Source organism: Dreissena polymorpha, chromosome 13, assembly GCF_020536995.1.
Source record: "Dreissena polymorpha isolate Duluth1 chromosome 13, UMN_Dpol_1.0, whole genome shotgun sequence".
In the NCBI taxonomy this organism is placed as follows: domain Eukaryota; kingdom Metazoa; phylum Mollusca; class Bivalvia; order Myida; family Dreissenidae; genus Dreissena; species Dreissena polymorpha.
In genome coordinates, this window is record NC_068367.1 from 69,728,485 (window position 1) to 69,752,637 (window position 24,153).

A 24,153-nucleotide genomic window follows, 5' to 3' on the forward strand; every position below is an offset into this window, starting at 1 on the left:
TGCAGAAACCTGTCAGAAATTAAAACAACCCTAGACTATTATAAATTTTGAGTGCAAGTTAATTTGAACCCACCCACATATTAAAAAATAAACATTTTTTTATTATATTAGCTTATTTTTCTAAATTGTCAGAAATAAAAACCAATTGGTATTTGCACATTTCAGTCCACATAAGACTACTTTATTGTTAAATATGTTTGATTTGTAAATTGTATAATAATCTATATATTTTTATTAGTTATGTTGCAAGCCTTACTTGTTGTGCTTTTAAAATACATAAAAATCAAATTGTTGACAACTATAATATTATTAAAGATCATTATTAAGCAAAAGTAAGTCCCCAATTCCAAGCTTACCCCGACCAGCTTAACCGGTAGAGTGCTGATCTCTGACTCACTCATGGGTTGGTAAGTTTAAGCCTCAACTCGGATTTATCTCTTAGAAATAATTACACCTTAGGCTACCCTGTCTGTAACCAAACTTGCAGTTGAGGGTCACCGGCATACATGTATCAAATACAATGTATGTGCTTATGTTAACATTTCCTGAAGATTCAACCACTGAGCAGGATTACTAAGTTAACCCATTTTATTAATGAAAAATAAATAAATATACTATTAGATGTATCCAAAAAGACAAACCAACTAGTACCTACTAGTACTATCATAAGGAACATCATCCATTAACCATATATACTTCAAGGTCTATTGGCTCTGCTACATCAACAGGAATTAGCGTTCGGTTAATGTTTTCTGTGTTAATAATAGGGATTACAATTTATAATATTTCATCCAAATAACAAAATCTTAACAATGATAGTCAACATTTTACAGTCAGGTTTTACTTCTATAAGGTTAAAAACTAAGTAGTGAATCAGTTTTTGAGTGAGCTTATACCAAACACACACACAAGCTCCTGCACAATCAGCACATACACACACTTTAATGAGCAAGTTTTTGGAGTGTCACAGTTATTGCTTGTTGGAATGTCTCAGACATTATATAGCATATACAAGCAGTCTTCTCTTTAGCATTTTTTAACACCTAGCGGCAGCCCGAATCTGTATGCATTAAATTTAATAGAACAGATTAAAATACCCACAAGCCCGACTATATAAATCTGGAAATTTTAATAGCCAAAATTTAATACACATCACTAGCCCCAGGCTGTCTGGCTAGGGGTAAGCGTCAAGACTGTAAAAGCAATAATAATTCTTCAAACATTGATACTTGTCTTGTTTTGAACAAATCTGCAATGACGGGTAGTTAATTTGGATAGCCCAACACACAACCAGTTAAGGATGATTGTGATGCAGGTGAAAGTTTCACCCATATGGATATTTAGCCAATGGACATTTGACCAGGGACATTTATTTTAATTCGAAGTAAATGTTTCTTAGCAGTGTTAATTGTCATGTCAACACATCACATGTTATGTTAAATGATTACATGACAACATTGGATGTGTAGCAACTTAAACCAACATCCATTTTATTATATTTCTGAATGTGTAGGATATTTTTTAATGTAAGGGTATGAAGAAGACACACATCTAAAGTATCTTTATTTTTTTTTTTTCAAAGAAAATAGTTATGTAACTGTGGTGATGTATAATATTAATTGCAAGTGTTAATAAAATTCCAGGTGTAGAAGACTTGAGCTTGATGCAGAATGAGAATTTTTCCATACCCCACCCGCTTTTGGCATGTTTCGTATTTACCTACTTAAAAATCGAAATAAATAAAGCATAAACATGAACGACAATTAAATCAAAGATACTAAGCTAATAACAAATTACATAAAAAAATCATACCATGTAAGTTATTTCTGCAAATTATTGGAAAATTATAATTGCATCAACACAGAACTGTATGCAGAGGCACTGCAGTAGCTGATCGAGTATCCCCCCGACCTCACTAAATCCACTCAGAGTTGTCTCCCTTAAAATAATGTCGAAAAGGTCAATTAGTTCGAGGTATAGTTGTAGATTGACTAGCCTATAAAGGGGACGAGTCGTTACTAATTCGTTAATACATACACTGTTGTACTTATATTTGAAAACATTAGACGCCGGACTAAGTGTAGTTGCTCTTTCAACGACTTTCTCGCTGGTAACATGTTGACAACATTTAGCGCACAAACCGCGATTACACCGGAACTAGTTTTAAAAATGGGCCTCTATCAAAGAGAGTGTCATAGGTTACACTGCACTATAGTAGATTAACAAACATTGGGAGTTGCCGATATGATTAGAAGGCAATAGTAAAGATCAAACGTTTATGTCAAATGTTAAATTGCCAACATGACATGTAGTTTTTGACATAAATTTTATTTCAATTGTGATGCGGCCATGTAAGACATATTCTCGAATGTCCGGTATGGTAGCCACCATCCAAGCTTTCATGTGTTAAGTGCGTCGCGAATCCTGGTCGCAGAGTCTGGTACAAATAATAGCGGTACCTCGACAGTCTCTTTAGAATAATGCCACGTGTTTTATAAATGCCTCTGATGCATCTTTGAGAAGTAGACATAAGTTCATGAAGATGAAAGAGTTGTGACCCGATTCTTGTGGTTGTCAGACCCAACGTACCCCGACAGTGAGCTAGTGACGGATCGTTCCCGCTCTGTGTTATTCGGCGCGACTTGTTCAACATTCATTTTAAATGCCACGCTTTTGAAACTCGTCAAGATGAATAGAAAAAACAACCCAGTGGCAGTTTCTCTGGCCGTGATTGTCAGAGATCTGTACGTGGACAACGTCATATCAAGTTTTCGCAGCGAAGATGATACCCTCAGCTACTTCCGACATGCACGGGTCTTAATGACTGAAGCGGGATTCAACCTCCGATCATGGGCGTCTTACTGTGAAAGTTTAATTGATGTTGACAGGAGGAGCGAAAGTGTTCATGATGGAGACAGACAAGCAAAGATTCTTGGATTGATATGGGACCCAGATAAAGACGTGGTGAAGTGTGTGACCCGTAAGACAGAACCATGCACCACGGCTACAAAACGAACCATTCTTCAACAGACGTCAAGAACTAACGACCCGTTGGGAATGCTCAGTCCCGTTACGGTCAATGCAAAAATACGAGTACAAAATCTATAATGGTGACACATCACTGCCTGTGGACATTGTTGACCAGTGGTCGTCAATAGCGAGTGGCCTCATTCTCGCCTTGAATTCTTCATTCCAGCGAAGATACTTTACGAGCCAGACAACCGATGACAACAACACATTACACGTATTCGCAGATGCAAGTATCCGCGCGTATGGAGCCGTTGCCTATGTCACTCCCAGGAGTGAAGCCTTCATTGTACGTGCGAAGAACAGAGTCGCACCGTTGAAGGAAATAACACCCCATGACTGGAACTTATGGCAGCTCTCGTCGCAGCTCGCATGGTCCAACACGTCACATAAGCTATTCTAGTAAAGAAGATCGTGTGTTGGTCCGACAGTCAAAAAGTTTTGTATTGGCTGAATACAGGGAAACCACTTAAGTGTTTCAATTCCAACAGAGTTAAGGAAATCAAGACGCTTGTTCCAGCGTGTGAATGGCGATATTGCCCTGAAGATGACAACCCGGCAGATCTGCAAACACGATCGAGGATCTCAGCGGCTCAACTACAAAGCAGCACGTTATGGATACACAGACCTAGTGTGTTATGCAGCGGTTCCACAGGGACACTCCGGGAACCTAACGTCACTTCCACCTTCGCTACCGTGATCGACCAAGCAGCTAACAGTTCTTCGATTTCTGAAAACAAAGAGACTTGCGGCCAACACAGGCTTATAAATATGCACAATTACAGCAGTTACCAAAAGTTCATTCGAGTGACGATTCGTCAACAACAGTAGACCTACATCACGTGATACGCGCGTTCTGAGGCCATTTACAACAGAAGAATGCAGATTAGCTAAAAGCTTTTAGACACGTTACCAACAACAGCAGAGCTACGTTGACGTCATTAAGGACCTGCGAATGAAGAAGCATGGACAATCAATCATACGACAACTGCGGCTCTACCTTGATGACGATGGCTGCATTCGTAGTGCGGGAAGAATCCACAATGCCCACTTACCAGAGGCAACGAAGTTTCCGTTGCTGCTGCCACCGAAAGCCCATTTATCAATGCTCATCATAAACGACGCGCACGTCAGACAGCTCCATGCTTTTATACAAAAAAACGACCAATCTTCTACGCAAAAGGTTTTGGATTCCATCTATTCGACAGAGAGTTGTACACATCATACATCATTGTGTGAACTGTAGAAAAATAACCGGGAAATCATTCACTGCGCAGGTCCCCACGCCACTTCCGACGTCAAGGGTCACAGATGTACGACCCTTTGCAGTTACTGGTTTTAATTACAGCGGCGCTTTACTCGTGAATATGGATCGACGACAGCAGCAGAAAGTGTACATTTGTCTTTTTACATGCGCTAATACACGCGCTGTTGACCTCGAGATCGTCCCTGATCTGACAGAAAACTCCTTCCTGCTTGCATTCAGACGTTTTGTGAGCAGACGGTCGTTACCGCGCCTGATGATTTCCGACAACGCAACAACGTTCCACGCAGCAACTACACATATTGAACGCCTATGTAGCTCAACCACCATTCGAGCAGCATTGACAGAAAAAGAAACGAATCGGCAATTAATTCCACAAAAGAGCCCCGTGGTACGGCGGCTGGTGGTGGCGGCTTGTCGGAGTTATGAAAACTACCATCAAGAAAGTGCTTGGAAGGGCTTCCGTTGACTTCCAGGCACTTCAGATAGTGGTAACAGAAGTTGAAGCAATCATAAATGACAGGCCGATTACATACGGCACAGGCTCGCGCGCGTCTTATCGAGCAGAACCGTCACCGATGGACTCACGAATATCTGACGTCACTGAGGGAATTCCAGACGAAAGGCGGCAACAACCATCAGACGATACGCTTGGGCGACGTTGTTATCGTGCAGGACGACTTCACATCGCGACTTCAGTGGAACCTGGCTGTGGTAAACGAGCTTCTTTCCGGAAATGATGGGTTGCCGAGGGCCGCACGCCTTCGTACATCAGATGCAATCAACGCCAGACCTGTCGTCAAACTATACCCGCTAAAAGTACAATGTGACGACAACTGACTTGTAATTGTGTGCAATCAGAAGTTTAACTCTTTGCAATAGTATGGACTTTTAAGGTTTCAAAAATATAAGTATATTTAATTGTTTTATTTAAATAATCATATTGTTGTAAGTGCTTATTAACATTTCGCGTCCCGAATAATGTTGGGAATCTGGCACGCCATCGTCTGACGCCGCCCCATAACGTCAAATACATGCACGTCATCTTGTTAGTACATTCGGTACCCCTCGCAGATTATCATAATCGGACTTGGGAGAAATACGGGTTGAAAGTAGTCCGCCCACGTGATACCATTCTAAGAATGTTACAACAACAAAAACAATAACAACGACGGCGTCCATAATTCCCGTAGAGTTTTTACTTGCTCTGGCTTCAGAGCATAGAAAATCCCCATTTTCATCTTTGCAAAATGTAAACAACTCGCAAAACCGGCCATGTTTGTTTTTACTATGAAATTTTGATTCGCGTAGGCCCGCGTAGGTAGACCGCAATACCGCTTCCGAAATGTGTATTCATACTATCTCCTTCGAGGTTCTTATCCGATGTTTGACGGAAAGGGCCGAGAATGTGCGATTGCTTGTTAGTACTGTTTTTTTATTATATATTGTTATGCATGGAGAAAGGACGCCATTAAAACGTAAAACACAAGGCTAGCATTACTTATCCATTTCACGTAAACATAAGTCCTTAACCCATTACAACCTTGCATCCACATCACTTTAACCATATTGAAATCGTTCAGACAACATATATAGTATATACATGTAGTTGATAATAGTTTGGTATATTTAAAACAGAAAAAAAATTCTAATACATGTTTTGTCCTTACAACTGTATGTTTTATCTCTCAGTAATAATGACCTATTTTACGAAATAAAGTGTGACAACGTCCCACACTTAAAGACACGCGACTGTCTCGGACTGTTATTACGCATTTTGAAAACATGTTCGCGTCACTGAATTCACGGTTTAACGAATTCTGAAAAAAAATGATGTCCCACAATCGAAGTTTCTCATACAATATTTTGTCTCTCATGGCAACAATTAATATGCGTTATTTTTATATCTATCCACGCGCCTCGCGCGTCTTCAATAAACCATGCCCACGTGCGTTTACAAAAGTTTTCTACTTAAGTCGCGTGTTTCAAATAATAAGCTTTCCCACCTTTGCGGGACAGAGAGAAAGCACAAATTGCACTTAAACGACCCCACGGCACCGATTTGAATACATAATTAACCCATACCTCAAAAGACGAAACGAATTTTTATGACTAACAAATTTTCTAATCTCATTCGCATGGTGAAAATGTTTCTGTCGCATTAGAGAGAGCAGAAAGGCTTAAATGAAGCATCACTAGTAGTGGTTAAAGTCTTTAAGTGTGAATTGAATTAAAGCTTTCTACGGTTGCGACGCAGACGATATGTTTTTAAGACATTCATTGGTTGGTTTTTTAAGTCTGGGGATTAGATATAGGGGTTTCTTTTAGCCGATGCAGATGTCCTAAGGCGAATGAAGGTAATAACTTTTCACGGAGATTGTGGTTGTTACAAATACATTAATATAATATTTGTCGACAACAGTACAATAAGGTGATAGAACCCAAAGAGAAATGACCACCAGGCGAGTTTCACGACTCGGGATAAGGGAGGTTCTTCCATTTTAAATTGACACGTTTTTCAGTTATTGTGAGGAATTTTTTTTTCTGAAAACATTTTTCCTGTTCTATTGTTTGTTTTTCTTTTTATATCTAAGGTTTCTGTAAGCACGTTGCGTGTCCTTCTATATAAATTGAGATTGTTTTAAATAACACGTTCAATCATAATAAATATCAACATGCAAAAAAATGATTTGCATTTATTATATTATATAAAACAAGCAGTTTTTACATTTTTAAGATTTCAAAACAAATATTATCGGAATATTTTCAAGTGCCACTCTTTAGAAGTGTTCCTGATATAGTGTAAGTTATATTTTGCACTACGGCTGTCGACTACGTCTCTTTTTAAGCACCCATATCACAAAGGTTATTTCTGAAAGCAACAGGAAATAAATTGGACTAGCTACGATTGTCATAAGTAGATGCCTATAAATAAGATCCCACTCTTCTTATGAATAAGTCGTTGTCAGCAACTGACTATTTTTGGTCTATATGTGTCTGATTCGAGGTTAAGGAGTTCTCCGCCCCAGAGCGAGGATGCGTTATGTGAGGACCTGCAGTGAGTCCGATAGCACTATCCATTACACTTACAAGACTCTCGATTTACATGTATAGCTTTTTAGTTTTCACTTTTTCAGATTGTGATGTGGTTGGGTTGGGGCGGGAGTTGTCAAACGTATCCACGCCTTTTTGGTATGATGATCCACAACCAAACTCACATGCGCCCGGAGTTGGGACTAACCCTAGGTAAAAAGAGCTTGTATCAACACCTGAGTTACTATATACGGACACTATTGAACTCGTGTATTCGCGAACGCTCTACTAATGGACTTCGTCACACGTATATATAATTAATGGTTTAGCAACGACAATACGCATCTAAATAGAAAATAATCAAGTACGATACACTAAATAAATACTATAGCAATACAAATTATACTGCATTTCGGACAGTGGGACTCGATCATAAATCTGTCCTTATAAGCAACCGAACATTTCAACAGTCCTGTAAAAGTAGCTCTGCACAAATTTTAAAGTAGAAGCGATGAAATTAACGCAATCTTTGTAAGCATAATTTGTAAAGCCATAATCATTTGACGGCCATTTCAAACGTGTTCTATTGTACTGTCATAGCAAGATGTAAAATGCACAAGTGTTAAAATGATTTAATGAAAAGATCGTCTAGGATTATTAGCTGTGTATTTTCAAATTTCCGTTCGAGATGATAACAGCGCATCATGCTGTCGTCTGCAATATTTTGTTCAACGGACCCGTCGTGAATTTGCATCTAGTAATTAGACATCGCGGCTAGGTATTATATCAAATCATATTGTCCCCTGATATGAGATACGATCTTTAACAAATGTATACAAATCTCACTTGCATTTCTTAATCATCTAATCGTCGTATAAGCTTGCAATTTCTTTAAATAAAATAGACACTGCAATGTACAAATGCGTATGAGACAGCAACACTATTGAAAATAATGAGATGACTTCAGATACTACCGGGTATATATAGTAGATTGATTTTTATCGTTAACACTTTTTGTTGTCAAGTTCGCGCATCAAAATAAATCTTAAACTGAACCGGAAATTTGAGATTCGAGAATCGCCCATTAACAAATTGATGATCGTAAGATAGAAGATGTGCGCATATTTTAAAATAAAATCGCAAAATGCCATTGCTAATTACCATGGTATTATTTACCTCATTTTTGTACAGCGTTTTGTCCATTGTGTTCCGCAAACTTTAGTAACACATTGCAAATTACTTAATACATACGATAAGCTCGTAGTTGCTACATCAATCATGTGGGTATATTGAAAGGGCACACGGCTGACGCGATTGTTGTATGTTAGGTATCTTATTTATTCTCTGGGATAATGCCAAAAAGAACGCTTCTTTTTTATCCTAAAGGACTTTTCATTTAATTTCAGTCATCGAAATTTGATGCCTAGTTTAAAAAAGCAATCCGCTCTCGACACGCGCTGTGTAGCGTTCTCTGCTGAATATTAATATCACGTCTCTTTAGTAAGTGAATTATCTAAACTATCAAAAAGTCATCTATTGTCAACAGTGCTCCGTATTGTCCGCTTTGAAGTTGCCAGTACTTCAAAGTAGTGTGTGAGGATTCAGGTAAAGTAATATTATTCGACTTCAGCAAGTCCGTCCGAAACTTACATCTTTGTTAACCCATTTATGCCTAGTGGACTCTCCCATCCTTCTAAATCGGATCAATTTATTTCCAAAATAAGAGATGTCTAGTATATTTATTTATATATTTAGAATATTTCTTACAGAAATTCATTTAAGCAAACAGCGCAAACCATGATGAGACGCCGCATCATGCGGCGTCACATCTGGGTCTACGCTGTTTGCCAAGGTGTTTTTTCTCGACGTTAGGCATAAATGGGTTAACGTTTGTCATTTGGAGAACGCATTTGCATACATCACTGTTGATCTTATTCACGACATCGGCAGCTTACTCACAAAATACAGAGATCAGTGCCTTTTAACTATTATAACATTGCTATGAAATTGATGTCACAAGGATAATAATTTAATTTTCTTGAATTGTACACCATCTGCGTAGTGCATTTGGCTTACATGTCAGAAAATACGCCCGAGAAATCCGCTAATAAAATATTTTGTTCTACAGGTTTAAAAGTTAATTACACCGAAATACTTGATACTTAATAAGTTATGTTAATTACATATTATTACATTAAAGTGGCTGGTGAATGTTTTAAGACCATGAGAAAAATATGAAGATAAAGAGCTTCACCACCCAGGCCAGACTCAAATTATCTGAAATTAAAAAACGTGGCGAATTATTGCCTGCTATTTTACTACGAAACATCCAAACATCTCTTCGTTTTAATGTATTCGTCAATCCGTCCGTCCATCAGTTTCACATATCTCTTCGTACTTAAATCTCTTCATCAATCCATCCATCCATCCATCCATCCATCCAACCATCCATCCATCCATTCAAACTGTGTTAGTTAGTTTCTTTGCTAGTAACTTACAAAGTAACTAATTTAACGTGATTTTAATAAAGTTAGAGCTAAATACAAAGTTATGAGTACATTTGTAAATTTGAAGGCGTGTGTAATTTTTCTTTAGCACAAAAATCAACGATTATCTTTTATACCTTACCATGCCGTGTCCGAATGAAAAGACAGGCGGACGACGGACGCAGAAGATGCCTGATCACGCAATTGTCAGTGAGCTTAATTCAGAATTTAAATAGATGGAATTTAGTAATGTAGGTGAAAATGATCGATATATGTGTCCGGTTCACGGTGAAAGCATATGCTCAGGTGCGAAACTGACCGGAACAACAATAGCCGACATGCGCATCGACGTGTGTGCTAATTTTCATGCCGAATTCATATTTATTGTCAAACATGACTTATTATTAGATTCCATTCAATAACGACCGTCTTTGGTATTATACGCCATATTTTGTCAAGTGGCCATTCCGCTAGATATCACAAATGTGTTTCCACCAGTTAATTGAATGAACGATTGATATGTTGATGGTTGTTATATGTTTGTTAAGACTTCTTGAAGCACGCGTCTATGCATTTTGCGCTAAGTCGGCCACGTGATGTCCAGATAATGATTTATGTCCTGCACACTATACAAAAACATTCTTATTGTGCACGGTACTTGAGTTCCGCATATTAAATTATTTGAATTGTAAGCACTTGTCGTATAATTCAAATCTCATAGTGAACATTCACTGACGACCGCGTGCAAATGGTCATTTCTTACAACCAACATAACAATATCGTTTATACAACATTGAAACGAAATAGAATGCGCTCGCACGTGTGTTTGATGAACGCTCAAATTGGCTTCATGTCATCGCAAGAATTTCAATCGTACCAACTAGGTGTCATGTCACCATACATCCATGGTTTTAAATATAAGTTAATTGTTTTGCAAATAGTAAAAATACTAGTAGTATACCGTTACATGTTTCATTCATATGCCGAAATATATGGCCAGTGTGGTATAGATTTTACCTGTTTTAATTTTTGACAGCAAAACCATTACATGCCATTGTATAAAACTATGATCTCGTCGATGTAAAAGTAATGTTTTTTCTGAACTTGTGTTCTAGTTTGTAATTCATAAATCTTCATAAGATTCGCTATGTTATAATGGCTATATACATTACACGATTTATGGTTAAATAAATAAAATCTTACGTTAATTTCTTATTTATTATTTGTACGCATTCGGTATTAAAACGGTATTAACGAAGCAGTATAAAACACACACTGGAAAAACGGTTGTCAATAACAAAGTATACATGCACACGCTTTATTAAACTGAGTCGTATTCTGAGAAAACTGGGCATAATGCATGTGCGTAAAGTGTCGTCCCAGATTAGCCTGTGCAGTCCGCACATTGCTAATCAGGGACGACACTTTCCACCAAAATTGGATTTTTGCTGAGAAGAGACTTCATTTTAACGCAAAATGTCATAAAAGCGGAAAGTGTCGTCCCTGATTAGCGTGTTCGCAAAGCACAGGCTAATCTGGGACGACACTTCACGCACACGTATTATACTCAGTTTTCTCAGAACACGACTCAAATGAGTGTATTTCTAATGATTGATTGTGTCGCGTAAGTGGTTTCTAAGCATTTTTTTTAGATCTCTCGCCCGCTGTAAATTGACTGACCTTGTATCGCAACGCTCGAGATCACCAATCGACTGACCTTGTATCGCAACGCACGGGATCATCTATTGACTGACCTTGTATCACAACGCACGGGATCATCCATTGACTGACCTTGTATCACAACGCATGGGATCATCAATTGACTGACCCTGTATCACAACGCACGGGATCATCCATTGACTGACCATGTATCAAAACGCATGGGATCATCAATTGACTGACCTTGTATCGCAACGCACGGGATCATCTATTGACTGACCTTGTATCACAATGCACGGGATCATCAATTGACTGACCTTGTATCACAACGCACGGGATCATCAATTGACTGACCTTGTATCACAACGCACTGGATCATCCATTGACTGACCATGTATCACAACGCATGGGATCATCAATTGACTGACCTTGTATCACAACGACCGGGATCATCAATTGACTGACCTTGCTTGTATCACAAAGCACATGATCATCAATTGACTGACCTGTATCACAACTCATGGGATCACCAATTGACTGACCTGTATCACAACGACCGGGATCATAAATTGACTGACCTTATATCACAAGGCACGGGATCATCAACAGACTGACCTTGTATCACAACGCAAGGATCATCAATTGACTGACCTTGTATCACAAAACACGAGATCATCAATTGACTGACCTTGTATCACAACGCTCGGGATCATCAATTGACTGACCTTGTATTGCATCGACCGGGATCATCAATTGACTGACCTTGAATCACAACGCACGGGATCATCAATTGACTGACCTTGTATCACAACGCACGGGATCATCAATTTACTGACCTTGTATCACAACGCAAGGGATCGTCAATTGACTGACCTTGTATCACAACGCACGGGATGATCAATTGACTGGCCTTGTATCACAACGACTGGGATCATCAATTGACTGACCTTGTAACACAAAGCACATGATCATCAATTGACTGACCTTTATCACAACGCACGGGATCATCTGTTGACTGACCTTGTATCACAACGCAAGGGATCGTCAATTGACTGACCTTGTATCACAACGCACGAGATGATCAATTGACTGGCCTTGTATCACAACGACCGGAATCATCAATTGACTGACCTTGTATCACAACGCACGGGATCATCAATTGACTGACCTTGTATCACAACGCACGGGATCGTCAATTGACTGACCTTGTATCACAAAGCACATAATCATCAATTGACTGACCTTGTATCACAACGACCGGGATCATCAATTGACTGACCTTGTATCACAACACACGGGATCATCAATTGACTGACCTTGTATCACAACGCAAGGGGTTGTCAATTGACTGACCTTGTATCACAAAGCACGGGATCATCAATTTACTGACCCTGTATCCCAACGCACGGGATCATCAATTAGCTGACCCTGTATCACAACGACCGGGATCATCAATTGACTGACCTTGTATCACAACGCACGGGATCATCAAGTGACTGACCTTGTATCACAACGCACGGGATCATCAACTGACTGACCTTGTATCACAACGACCGGGATCATCATTTGACTGACCTTGTATCACAGCGCACGGGATCATCAATTGACTGACCTTGTATCACAACGCACGGGATCATCAATTGACTGACCTTGTATCACATGCACGGGATCGATTGTTTGCCGTGTATTAAGTTTGACATGTTTTCAAATCAAAATTATTGAACTTTATGGTAAAATTTTATGCAAAGATGGGTCTTATGTCAAATACGGTCAGCGGAGCTCCAGACCAAGTTGCACATGCGCGCATTCAGGTTAGAAGCTTCTCTTTCCTCTAATGAGACCACGAAACCTTGCGTGACTTTATAGCGGACAGGGTATATCCTAACTAAACTGCGCGAATGTGCATGCTTTTATGGCTTGTTCTACACTTGTCGCATTTGGTATACTACCAAACTCATATAAAGAACGCGAGAAGCATCTTGGATTACAAGGGTTGTCCGTTTAACATGCTGTGTATACGCACTTTCACCCAGTTCACCTGAGTTCGATTCCGGTGCAAGTGAGCTTGGTAAGTGGTCGCCATACCAGTTGGATTTTCCCCGAGTATTATGGAAACCCCAACTGCACAAGACCACATATAAGTTGAATAACTTTCAGTAAAAAACAAATGGCTGGAAATTGCCGTTATAATTCAAACCGAGTCTGGTAAAGTTTATTAGGTGATAATGCTGTGGAACACATTTGGGTCGCCACACAGTCCAACCTCAGGCGCGGAAGGACATCGTTAACATCGAAAAACACACGCTTTGATAACACACAAAAACACAATGTATTGTTTGTAGTTTGTGAACCTTTTAAAAACTGTAATACGTTTGTGGGCCATAATTTTCTAAGTGCAAGTACTGCAAAGAACTAAAACACTGTAAATTCACAATTGACAATAATTTCGATTCGATTTTTATCAATTTCCGACACAAAATTGTATCATGTTTTTTTCACTCAATGTCGGGTTAACGAAACAAGCTTAATTGACGCGATGGAACGTTATTTTCATGTGTAAGATTGTTATCCGAGCGTACGCCGCTCGGGGTTATCGTATATGTGTAATTTCAAAATGCAGTTCGGGGTTATCGTACATGTGTCATTTCAAAATGCAATTCGGGGTTACCGTATATGTCATTTCAAAATACCATCTGCCCGTATGCACGGAGAACGTAACTTACAAGCGTTACGTAACTTATACACGTTATAACACGTCTCGTGATGACCCTGACACTTGGCATTTTGTCACAATGATGGTTTTGGGAAGTTGCCACTGAAATACGACGGGTTTCACAGACAGGTGGGCGGCGCGTATTAGCCGGCAGTTTTATTTTGTGAGTTTACAATTGTACATTTTATGATGAAATTATCATTACAACATTTCAGAAACTTTTCTTATTCAAAATATCATATCGTAGACTTGTGACCCACTGATTAACGTAAATAATTGGAATAAAGTTGCTCATAAAGACGAAAATAGTATGCCTTAAATTGTACTTATGTTAAATAGAACAAATATTTTAAAAATGTTCATCGATATGTAATCAGACTTTTAAAAAAACGCTAAAATATATTTACGTGAAGTATTCCACAGCCGGAGCTGAATCATGCCATTATTTCCCACAACAAATACACCGTATGTCAACGCTTGATAAGCGATGCATTCTTTTTTCACTCTGACATAAGACATGAACGTACCCATACATATCATGTTAAGTTTATTTAACGCATATGTATCATCAATTTTATTAAACTATAACTGTGAGCTTTGGGGATTTATCAAAGCGCAAAACATTAAGCGAGTTCATCGTATATTTTGTAAAAGATGTCAACAAACTCATTATAGCTAGATGCCGAAGTTGGTCGATTCCCCTTGTATTAAGACAGATATGTCAGGATCGTTAAATAATTTTTGAAATTATATACTTCAAAACAGGGTAATTGTACTCTAAAGGACATTTTACTACCACAGATTGGAAATTGGACGCAAAAATAACACACAAAAAATGGTCATCGAAAGAATGGGACATTCTTAACCAAACCGGCTTTAACGATGTATTGCTACTCCCCGAATCTGTGATCTCTAATCAATTTATCCCGTTACTTCAAAACAGACTACGAGACCAGTATATCACTAACTGGAATAACAGTGTCACATCGTCTAGTTCAATGATTTTATATAAGGAATTAAAACCACTATTCTAAAGATCGGAGTATCTAGATATTGTTGAAAAAAACAACACCATAGGAACATTATTGCTAAATTGCGTTTGGCGGCACACAAATAATTTATTGACACGGGTGTTTAAACACCAGAATATTGCTAGAGATCAACGCAAATGTGTTTAATGCAACCTATATGATATCGAGGTTGAATAACACTTTGTTCTTAAATGTCCTTACTATGCCGATGTTAGAAATAAATTAATTTCAAAGTATTATAGATCTCGCCCAAATATGTTAAAGTTTATTAAACTACTTAAAGCGGGTATATACGATCTTGTCAAATATTTATTTATTAATATAAAATGTGTAAAAACTTATTATACATATATTTCAATATGAACTAAAATAAAAGTTCAGAAGAACATGTGTCGAAAAATGCTAAATAAGCCAGATATTTAATTCTGAAATCGAAAAAGGCTGTACAGCCGAATTCGCCAGCATGTATATCATGCATGTACGATGTGAATCTAAATTTAGTTTAACGGTTCATTTGAAATTCCTGCAGCGATATCGATTCATACGACACACAAACACTTACTAAAAAGACGAATGCATCGGTTATTGTAGGAAAATAATTACGAATTATCTTCGTCACAATCGGCTCAGGGCCCTAATTTGTATTTGCTGTATTTTATGAAATTCGTCTTAAATGTATCATTTTTCTTGCATATTGTGTGTTATTATAACATATTTGTATCAATATTTTACAATTCAGCACATATAAAAATCGTATATACCCGCTTTAATACCGATAGGTGGAACAAAAAAGTGTTAAAAACAAGCCATATTTTGTTTTAAATGCGAGAAAATCCGAGAAAATGTGTTATATATGATGTATAAATTATATATCTTTTACAAAGACAATAAGCTTAGAATAATGTAATTCTAGTTGCCATTATTAAACTACGTTTTTACAGTATGCGGTCACTATGTTTTAACATCATCCATGTAAAATTGTCACTAAAACATGTTGTGTTTCATTCCCTTTTAAATTCATCTTTCTTCGAAATGATGTTTCATGTATTTAATTGAAACGCATGCTGTCATTGCATAATTATGTATGTTTATGACGATGAGCTTTTGATATGCTTAAGTCGAAATAAAGTTTTCTGTTCTGTTCAAAATCCTAATCGTTCACCGATTGTCTATCCGACAGCATTATTTAGTAATATTTACCCGATGAAGCGTCTTGTCTTGAAGCGTTATGGGGGTCTTTGTAATTTTTCTTAATATCATCTGTTAATTACTCGTGAACTCAACCGTATTTATAGTGTATTTGTATGTATTTACTCTATTGTGTTATTTAAATCGGTCAAAAAAAATTTGGAAAAATTGTCTTTCATTATTGACTTAGAACCTTTTTATGTTGCATTCGGTTTTAACAGTAAGTCGTGCGCGTATCTTGATATCATACAACTCGGACTAATAATACTATATTTAATGTTTTCAAAAAGGATAGTGTATGGCTTTGACGGTTTTTACTATTTTTTAGCCTGAGCACATACACACTGTTGCGGTTTTAATAAGTGTACGTTTTATTCATATATCAATGTCGCTGGCACAAGAGGCCATTAATTTTCCCGACAACAATTGCGCGTGTTTTTGGAGAAGTTCATTAATCGGCAAAATGGATATTATGAAATTTGATATAAAAAATTAACACATCTTTGATTCTAAAAAATCCCAGCATTTTAAACCGCGTTAATTGAGCCAACAGAACCTCCGGTATTACGGGGCGCATGCACGGCAAGCGATTAGGCACTTTAGACGTGACGTCAATGCTCGTCACACGCGCATGACAAATAAACGCGAAGTAAACCTAATTGCCGATCATATTGCAACGGTTGCTCTAATTGATTTATTGTCACACTGTTTCACTTTCGTTTCGGGCAAACGGTAAATAACAAATGTTGGCAAAACAACGTTAATTCTTTTTATCTCTTGGTATTACATTTCCAAAAATAGCGATAAACCACAACATAGTATAATGTAACTCATTTATCATTTATTTCATTGTTGACATCATAATGGATTGTGGCAGCTTTAACAGACTGTCACCATTTGATGATACATTAAAATTGAAATAAAACAGTGTTTTAATTTCATGTTAAACAACATTTTAAGTTACGTTATGTACAATACAAAGATTGTAAAGATAAATAATATTAAAAGCATTTTTCTTATTGAAAACTATTTATTTAAACCATTGATGAACAGTTTGATCAAAATATGATTTTTTCACTTTATGGGTGTTTGCCACGGGAGTTACAATATAAATCTCCGATTTCACGCGAGAGCGATTGATATGTTTTTACTTTTTCTTCTTAACCGCTATTAACGGTTCTTTTAAATATTGTTATAAGTTGTTGTGTTAAATTGCTAAAAGATTAAAATACACTTTCCAAATTTCAGCAAAGAAACTTGCTGCGCCATAGCCAGAATGCAATAAACCAAATGATATATGGTATATTTTTATTGACAGTTTATGTTATTCATATTATTCAAGTACTGGTATATTAATTTTAACGAAACACACATCATGCAGGTGTAGCGCTTAACCCATTTATGCCTAGTGGACTCTTCCATCCTTCTTAATTGGATCAATGTATTTCCAAAATTAGGTAGGTCTAGTATATTAATTTCTATATTCAGAATATTTCTTACAGAAATTCCTTTAAGCAAACAGCGCAGACCCTGATGAGACGCCGCATCATGCGGCGTCTCATCTGGGTCTTCGCTGTTTGCCAATGCCTTTTTTTCTAGATGCTAGGCATAAATGGGTTAACATCCACTGAGTTGTTGATTTAGAGACGATGTGAATTCCCCTAGTTTGTAACTACCTGAACGATTTATAAATACATGTATTGATAAAAAGTGGTGGACTACATTTTGACCCAACATTGCATTTTTAATCGATGCTCTGTGAACGATTGCATTACTACGTTTGGCAAGTAAAACATTAAGTGAACATATTTCGGTTATAATTGAACAAACAACAAAGACGAGTAAATTTTTAAATGAAAAATATCAAAAAGAGCAATCATTGAATAGAATTAATGCAACCACATATATTAGGAGCATACTCATACAAAGTATAAGGATCGGAATAAGGCGATGCGAATTTAAAATACAAAGATAATAGTAAAAAAGTAAATGATTTACATATCTATATATGTATGGTGACCTAGACGCTTGCCTCAAAGAATAGGGCACGTGCACAAGTCTAGACATCTGGAGTTACACTTGTAAATAATACTAAAAACATCTTACGACATTCCAAAGAATACTCAAAATTAATAAAATACGCATATTAAAACATAATGTTGAACTTTACTGGACTGATATTGTCGTGTATGGAACGCGTCATTAGTTTAAACCTATTTATTTTGGCTCGATTGCATCGAAAGCTTAAGGCTTATATAAACGCTCTCGAGTCCGTTTCCTGGGCCTAGAACCCGTACTAGGTGTCTTTGGGGGAGATCTAAAGAACGCTCCCACGGTGGGGATCGAACCCGTCATTGTAAATAATAATGTAAAATAATACTATAATAAATGTGTTATATTTAACCTTAAAATAATTCATTAATCTTTGAGGTAACTGTGGTAACGCGCGACACACGGTCCCATTTAATTTTAAATTTGTCAAAAGTTATGTCCATAATCTTAAAAGTATTCGACAAATCAGAACTCCAGAAGGCCATTATGGAGAATAAAGTGCTATTGTATCAATTGACCGCGGGGATAGAAATATTGCTCTTCAATAAAGTGATATTGTATCAAATGACCGCGGGGATAGAAATATTGCTCTTCAATAAAGTGCTATTGTATCAATTGACCGCGGGGATAGAAATATTGCTCTTCAATAATGTGCTATTGTATCAATTGACCGCGGGGATAGAAATTTTGCTCTTCAATAAAGTGCTATTGTATCGATTGTCCGCGGGGATAGAAATTTTGCTCTTCAAGACGATGCACCGAATCATGTTTGTTAAAATTAATTTGCAATTTTCAATGAAACGGGGTACAGTGCGGTCAAGTAAAGAGACTTGTTATTATATCATTATCTCACATTTTGCACGCTACATTAAAGCAGCAGTGAAATACACTACGTGTTCTTTTGCGTTCATAATTAGGCAGGGCCGTAAGCAGGCATTTTTGACGGGGGGGGGGGGGCAACCAGGGAAGGTGCGGGAGGGGGTCTTCCCTCCCATTTTTTTTATTTTGCACTTTTCAAGGTGAGTTTTAATTCTTAACAAATTCATTTTGTAACATAAATTTATGGAATATAACAAGTTAATCATCAAATTTCTGAAGTCTTAAGCTTTAAATATTGGTGTGAACAGCATTTTCAGAAATGTTTGAAAATCAAAAACCTATATAAAAATGTATAATAAAGCATGACTGACATATAACTGAAATACTATTGTCTCTTTTCAATTCAAGCCTCCTCTAAAGTTTCAAAGCAAATTCCTAATAAAATGTTTATCATCTACTACACAGTTTTACTTTCACCACCATCAACACAGGTAAGCCATCAAAATTGTCGACAACTGTGACATCAGATTGGAACTTGAAACTTTTTGTATAATAACCGTTTTCCATAGGTTTTTTACCGACCTATATCAGATATTGAGCTGATTTTTGGTATGCGAGTCTACCTACATGACCGAAAGGTAAAGTGTGAAATTCGTTTCGGCCTATTGATATTTGGCGAACTTATGGGCCTTGGACTTAAAATTTCACTATAATAAGTTTAATAACAACCGTTTTCCTGAGTTGTTTTCGCAACTCTTTCAGATATTAAGCTGGTAATTATGCCCAAGGTAGGGTGGAATATGAAAGTTGGACTGTCCTTCCGTCTATCCGGCTTTTCATTATCTAGGCCTTTTTTCAAACGCTTTAAGAAAGTGATCTGATAATTAGTGTGTGAGTCTACCTACAAGACTTTCGGATGAAGTATGACTTTCGTTCCGGTCCATTGATTTTTGGCAAAGTTATGGGCCTTGGACTTTGACAAAGAAACTTGCCGGTACAAAGTAATGAATATTTTTCCATATCACCTCTCTAATTGAACAAATATTATAGAACTAAACGAAAAAATTTAGAATAAAATAAGTCCACTTTAACACAGTAGACCCTTTTCACAAAAATTGATAAGAGGGCGATGTCACGTGACTCGCAAATTTCCAGAACGAGGCTGAACGTGTATCATTTTCTAATAGTGCCACGCAACGCCGATTCTGAATTCAACCATTCATTCTTGTGAACATTCAGCGGCGTAATTATATTTTCAACACTAGATGACATTGTCAGAATAAGCAGTAATATATACTAAACATTTAAAATGTAAATGCATTTAATAAATGTTCTGGATTAAAGTACTTATTTTATTAAATTGTTTGCACACTTTTTACACTCTTCGTGTGAGCATTTTTATCGCGGCGTTTAATCAAAGATCGATCAATAATCTTGTTTATTGATAGATCTGTGGTTTCATTGCCCCTGTGTTCAGCATAGTCCTATTATCTCGTTGTGACCAGATACTGTGCCGACAAATACTAAATAACAGCAAGTTGTCATACACAACAGATAGCAGATGTCTGGTCATTTACAACAATTTATGATACCTACATGTCTTCTCATGGTAGCAGTATTTCGTTTTCATTTATCTGGCTTCCCGTATCAGAAAAGTGAGCTGAGCGAGAGGCTTTCCGTGCCACAACGAAAGCGAAAGTTGGCATTGTTAAGGTAAAATTGATAAAAAAATACTATATAGCGTACATTCAACGTAAAGATTTAATCATAAAGATGATATCAATGGCACACGATATTTGACATATTACGGAAAAGCTATGTTTAAAAGTCATCAAAGTGGCATGTATGCACGATTGTTCCACCACCGTCGTCATCATTCCATCTTCGATAGAGTTTGTGATAAGTGTTTGGACCTGCGGAATACTGTGAACCTGTAGCTGGATATATGCTTCAACTCATGGACCATCTCTTTTTATGCACAAATGTGTTTACGGTTTTATTTTTAGATTTTCTTACCTGTTTTGTGAATTCCAAGCATCCATTTTTCTTGTTTATGACAAAGAGGCAGCGAAAAATGAACAGATCGGCAGCATTTGAACAGAAAGGCGACCGATATGCTTCTACACCTTGTGTCTGTAAACACTGCGACTCGTGCAACGTGGTGCGTTGTCACATGTCGCCTCGATGGCATACCCTTCAAAACGGTCAAGCTCTCGATATGCAATACAAAGGCATTGTCAATGCTTCGTAGTACTTCATTATACTAAATAATTAAGTTTGCAGTGAGAATTTACACGGTCCTATGGTGCAATTGTTTTGTTAACGCTTCGGGTTACTTCATCATACTAAATAATCAAGTTTGCAGTGAGAATGTACACGGTCGAATGGTCCAATTGTTATGCTTCAATCGCTTTTATGTTTTCTGGTTTTACGTTACATGTGTGCACGCGCAATATGTGTAGTGTTTTATATCCGAAAGAGAACAACTCTCAGTATCCGAAAACAAGGTCAGATATCGTCATAAGCACGTGCAACAAAGAACCATTTGTTCTCGCCAGTTTAAATCACCAACTGATAAGCGTACGGTTGTGATGAGTAAATAATTGACATGCAAACTGCTCCTCTTTTCTGCCCTTAACACATGTTACCCCACCGACTGGAATTAGTTTGTATTTTTTTATATTAAGATTCAGTTTCATGAGGTCAAAATGAAATTAAAAGGTCTTGCGACACATGCTCCGATAGTAAATTTACATCTTTTCTGTTCAATCAGTGTTTAAGTGAAGTTTTAACAAATAAAGACTCTAAACACAATAAAAAATGATACAGATAACCATATTCATTCCTACGGACGATTGCAACACTGTACAGCGAAGCGCTCGAGTGAAGGCATTGTAGTTTATATTTCAAGACTCAATTCGTAAAGTCGTCCCATAAGTAACAAATGGCATTATTTCATTATATGGCTTAAAGTAGAAACGGCATTTTTTTGCAAAAATTGAAGTCGGATATGGGGAACATCTGCGGGCGGCTCTGCTTATGCAGTGAAAAGTGCCATCTCGGGAGCCCGTTGAGTATTCTCAACGAGCTTGGGAAACCGTCTTAGGTTTTGGGTCGACGTCCGGTGACGGCACGTGAGGCTGAAAAGGCGGCGAAGCGCGCAAGGGGCGAGAAGAAGCATTCTTGAAATACATGTAGTCAGCATCTTCCCGATTTCCTTCCGGGACCAAGGAAACCATGCATGCACTGTCTTTGAAATCGTCTACCAGTGCACACTTAGGTCTCACTGGTCACCTTGCACTCGTCTTCTTGGATTAGAACTATAACTTTGGGAAATATGTCCTATTTTGGCTGAAAATCAAAAATTTTCATTGAAAGGTAACAAGTCAATCAATCAATTTATTAAATCAACGAATAAAACTGTTTCAATAAGTACACGCAATTCGATTGTGTTTTTTAAATGGAAACCTGATCACAAAATGTGATGTTGAATTTGATGTTTCTTGTGATGTATATAATCTCGAGCAAACTTAAATTGATACACACTGTGACCCTGACTAAATTATGGAAGAATTTTCAATTATTTAAATTCAAAAAAGGTGTTATTTCAAAGCTCATGATACAACCTGCTAAAAATACTTTTACCTCCTGATTAAAACAAACAGAGATGGTGCAACAAACAGTGTAAAAAACAGAATATGAATTTTATAGAGCTTCATAGTCATACTAGCATTATCAAAATAAAAATGGACATACACGACAACAAATGATTGCAATGAAAAACGATTACAAGATTACGTCCATAAAACGAAATTTAAATAAAGCAATGATCAAAGTGAGACAAAGAAAACTGAATGACGAAATCAACCGGTCAATATCGTTAAACGAATTTCACTATGATTTCAGTAGATTACCTGATGAAGGTTACGTAAAAGATAAATTCGTTTGATGTCAAAACATTATTACATGAATTTGATAATAGGCCAAACGCAGAGAATCTCTATACCCCGAACTAATTCATTTTATATAGACAAAAATAAATAACGAAGGCAACAAAACAGTTGAAAAAATAAAAGCGCATGCGCATGACAATATTATTTATGACCACTTTACAGAAACAATACATATCATACAATCATCACCAAACCGTTTAAAGTATTTTTTAATTAAAAACTTGATAAAAAGGGGTCGCCGTTGCAGCTGTGTATCTCATTTTATCATACCGGTACGTAAACGTGGGGAACATATTACCCGCATCATGCGAAAATGGATCTAACAGCGGACAGGTTAGCTCCTGACCAGTCTGCGCGGGCTAGGCTGGAGCTTCGCTGGCCTCATACGTCGTTAGACCCATTTTCGCATGACGCAGTTCATATCAGACCCAAGTAAGAAAACAAATCTGTAGCACAGTCTATGCAATATAAATGCCCTAATAAAAAGGCAGTTGCAGAATAGAGATAAACTGTGATGTTGCTATATTGAGGCATATCGCGAGACAAATGATTTACGCGCTCATTTGCGGAAAACTCTTTACTTTTTTATCAATTGTAGAAAGGAGTTATATGACAGGTTAAACACACCGGATATTAATCGGACATAATACAGTTGGAAAACATTGATTCAAAAGTAGAATAGATACGGTCAAAATATGTACGCGTTTAACTAATTAAAAGTTTAAACAAAATAGTGTTAATTTGTTTAAGATGCTTTAGAATATGAAAAAATGTCATAAATTTGAAGTTTAAAATAGAAAAAGTTCACAAAGAAACAAAGACATGATATTTTTATCCTTGTTTAAATTATTATACTACGTTTGACATTATGTTACAATATATACTAACATCCTCTTAGATGCATTTTCATGAAAACATGTCTATTTCC

General features: G+C 37.2%; 1 protein-coding gene across 2 annotated transcripts in view; it reads right to left on the reverse strand.

The window, feature by feature from the left end:
- LOC127855332 (oxidoreductase NAD-binding domain-containing protein 1-like) overlaps positions 1–24,153 on the reverse strand; it is a 336,546-nt gene that overhangs the window by 176,679 nt on the left and 135,714 nt on the right. Inside the window, exon 1 of one of the 2 annotated variants that reach the window (XM_052390820.1) lies at positions 2,038–2,080. The exons of the other annotated variant lie outside the window; for it this stretch is intronic. Within the exon in view, the coding sequence (XP_052246780.1) occupies positions 2,038–2,063 (26 nt within the window). The 5' untranslated portion in view covers positions 2,064–2,080. Of the gene's footprint in view, positions 1–2,037; positions 2,081–24,153 lie in introns of those variants that run through there. 2 annotated transcript variants of the gene reach the window in all.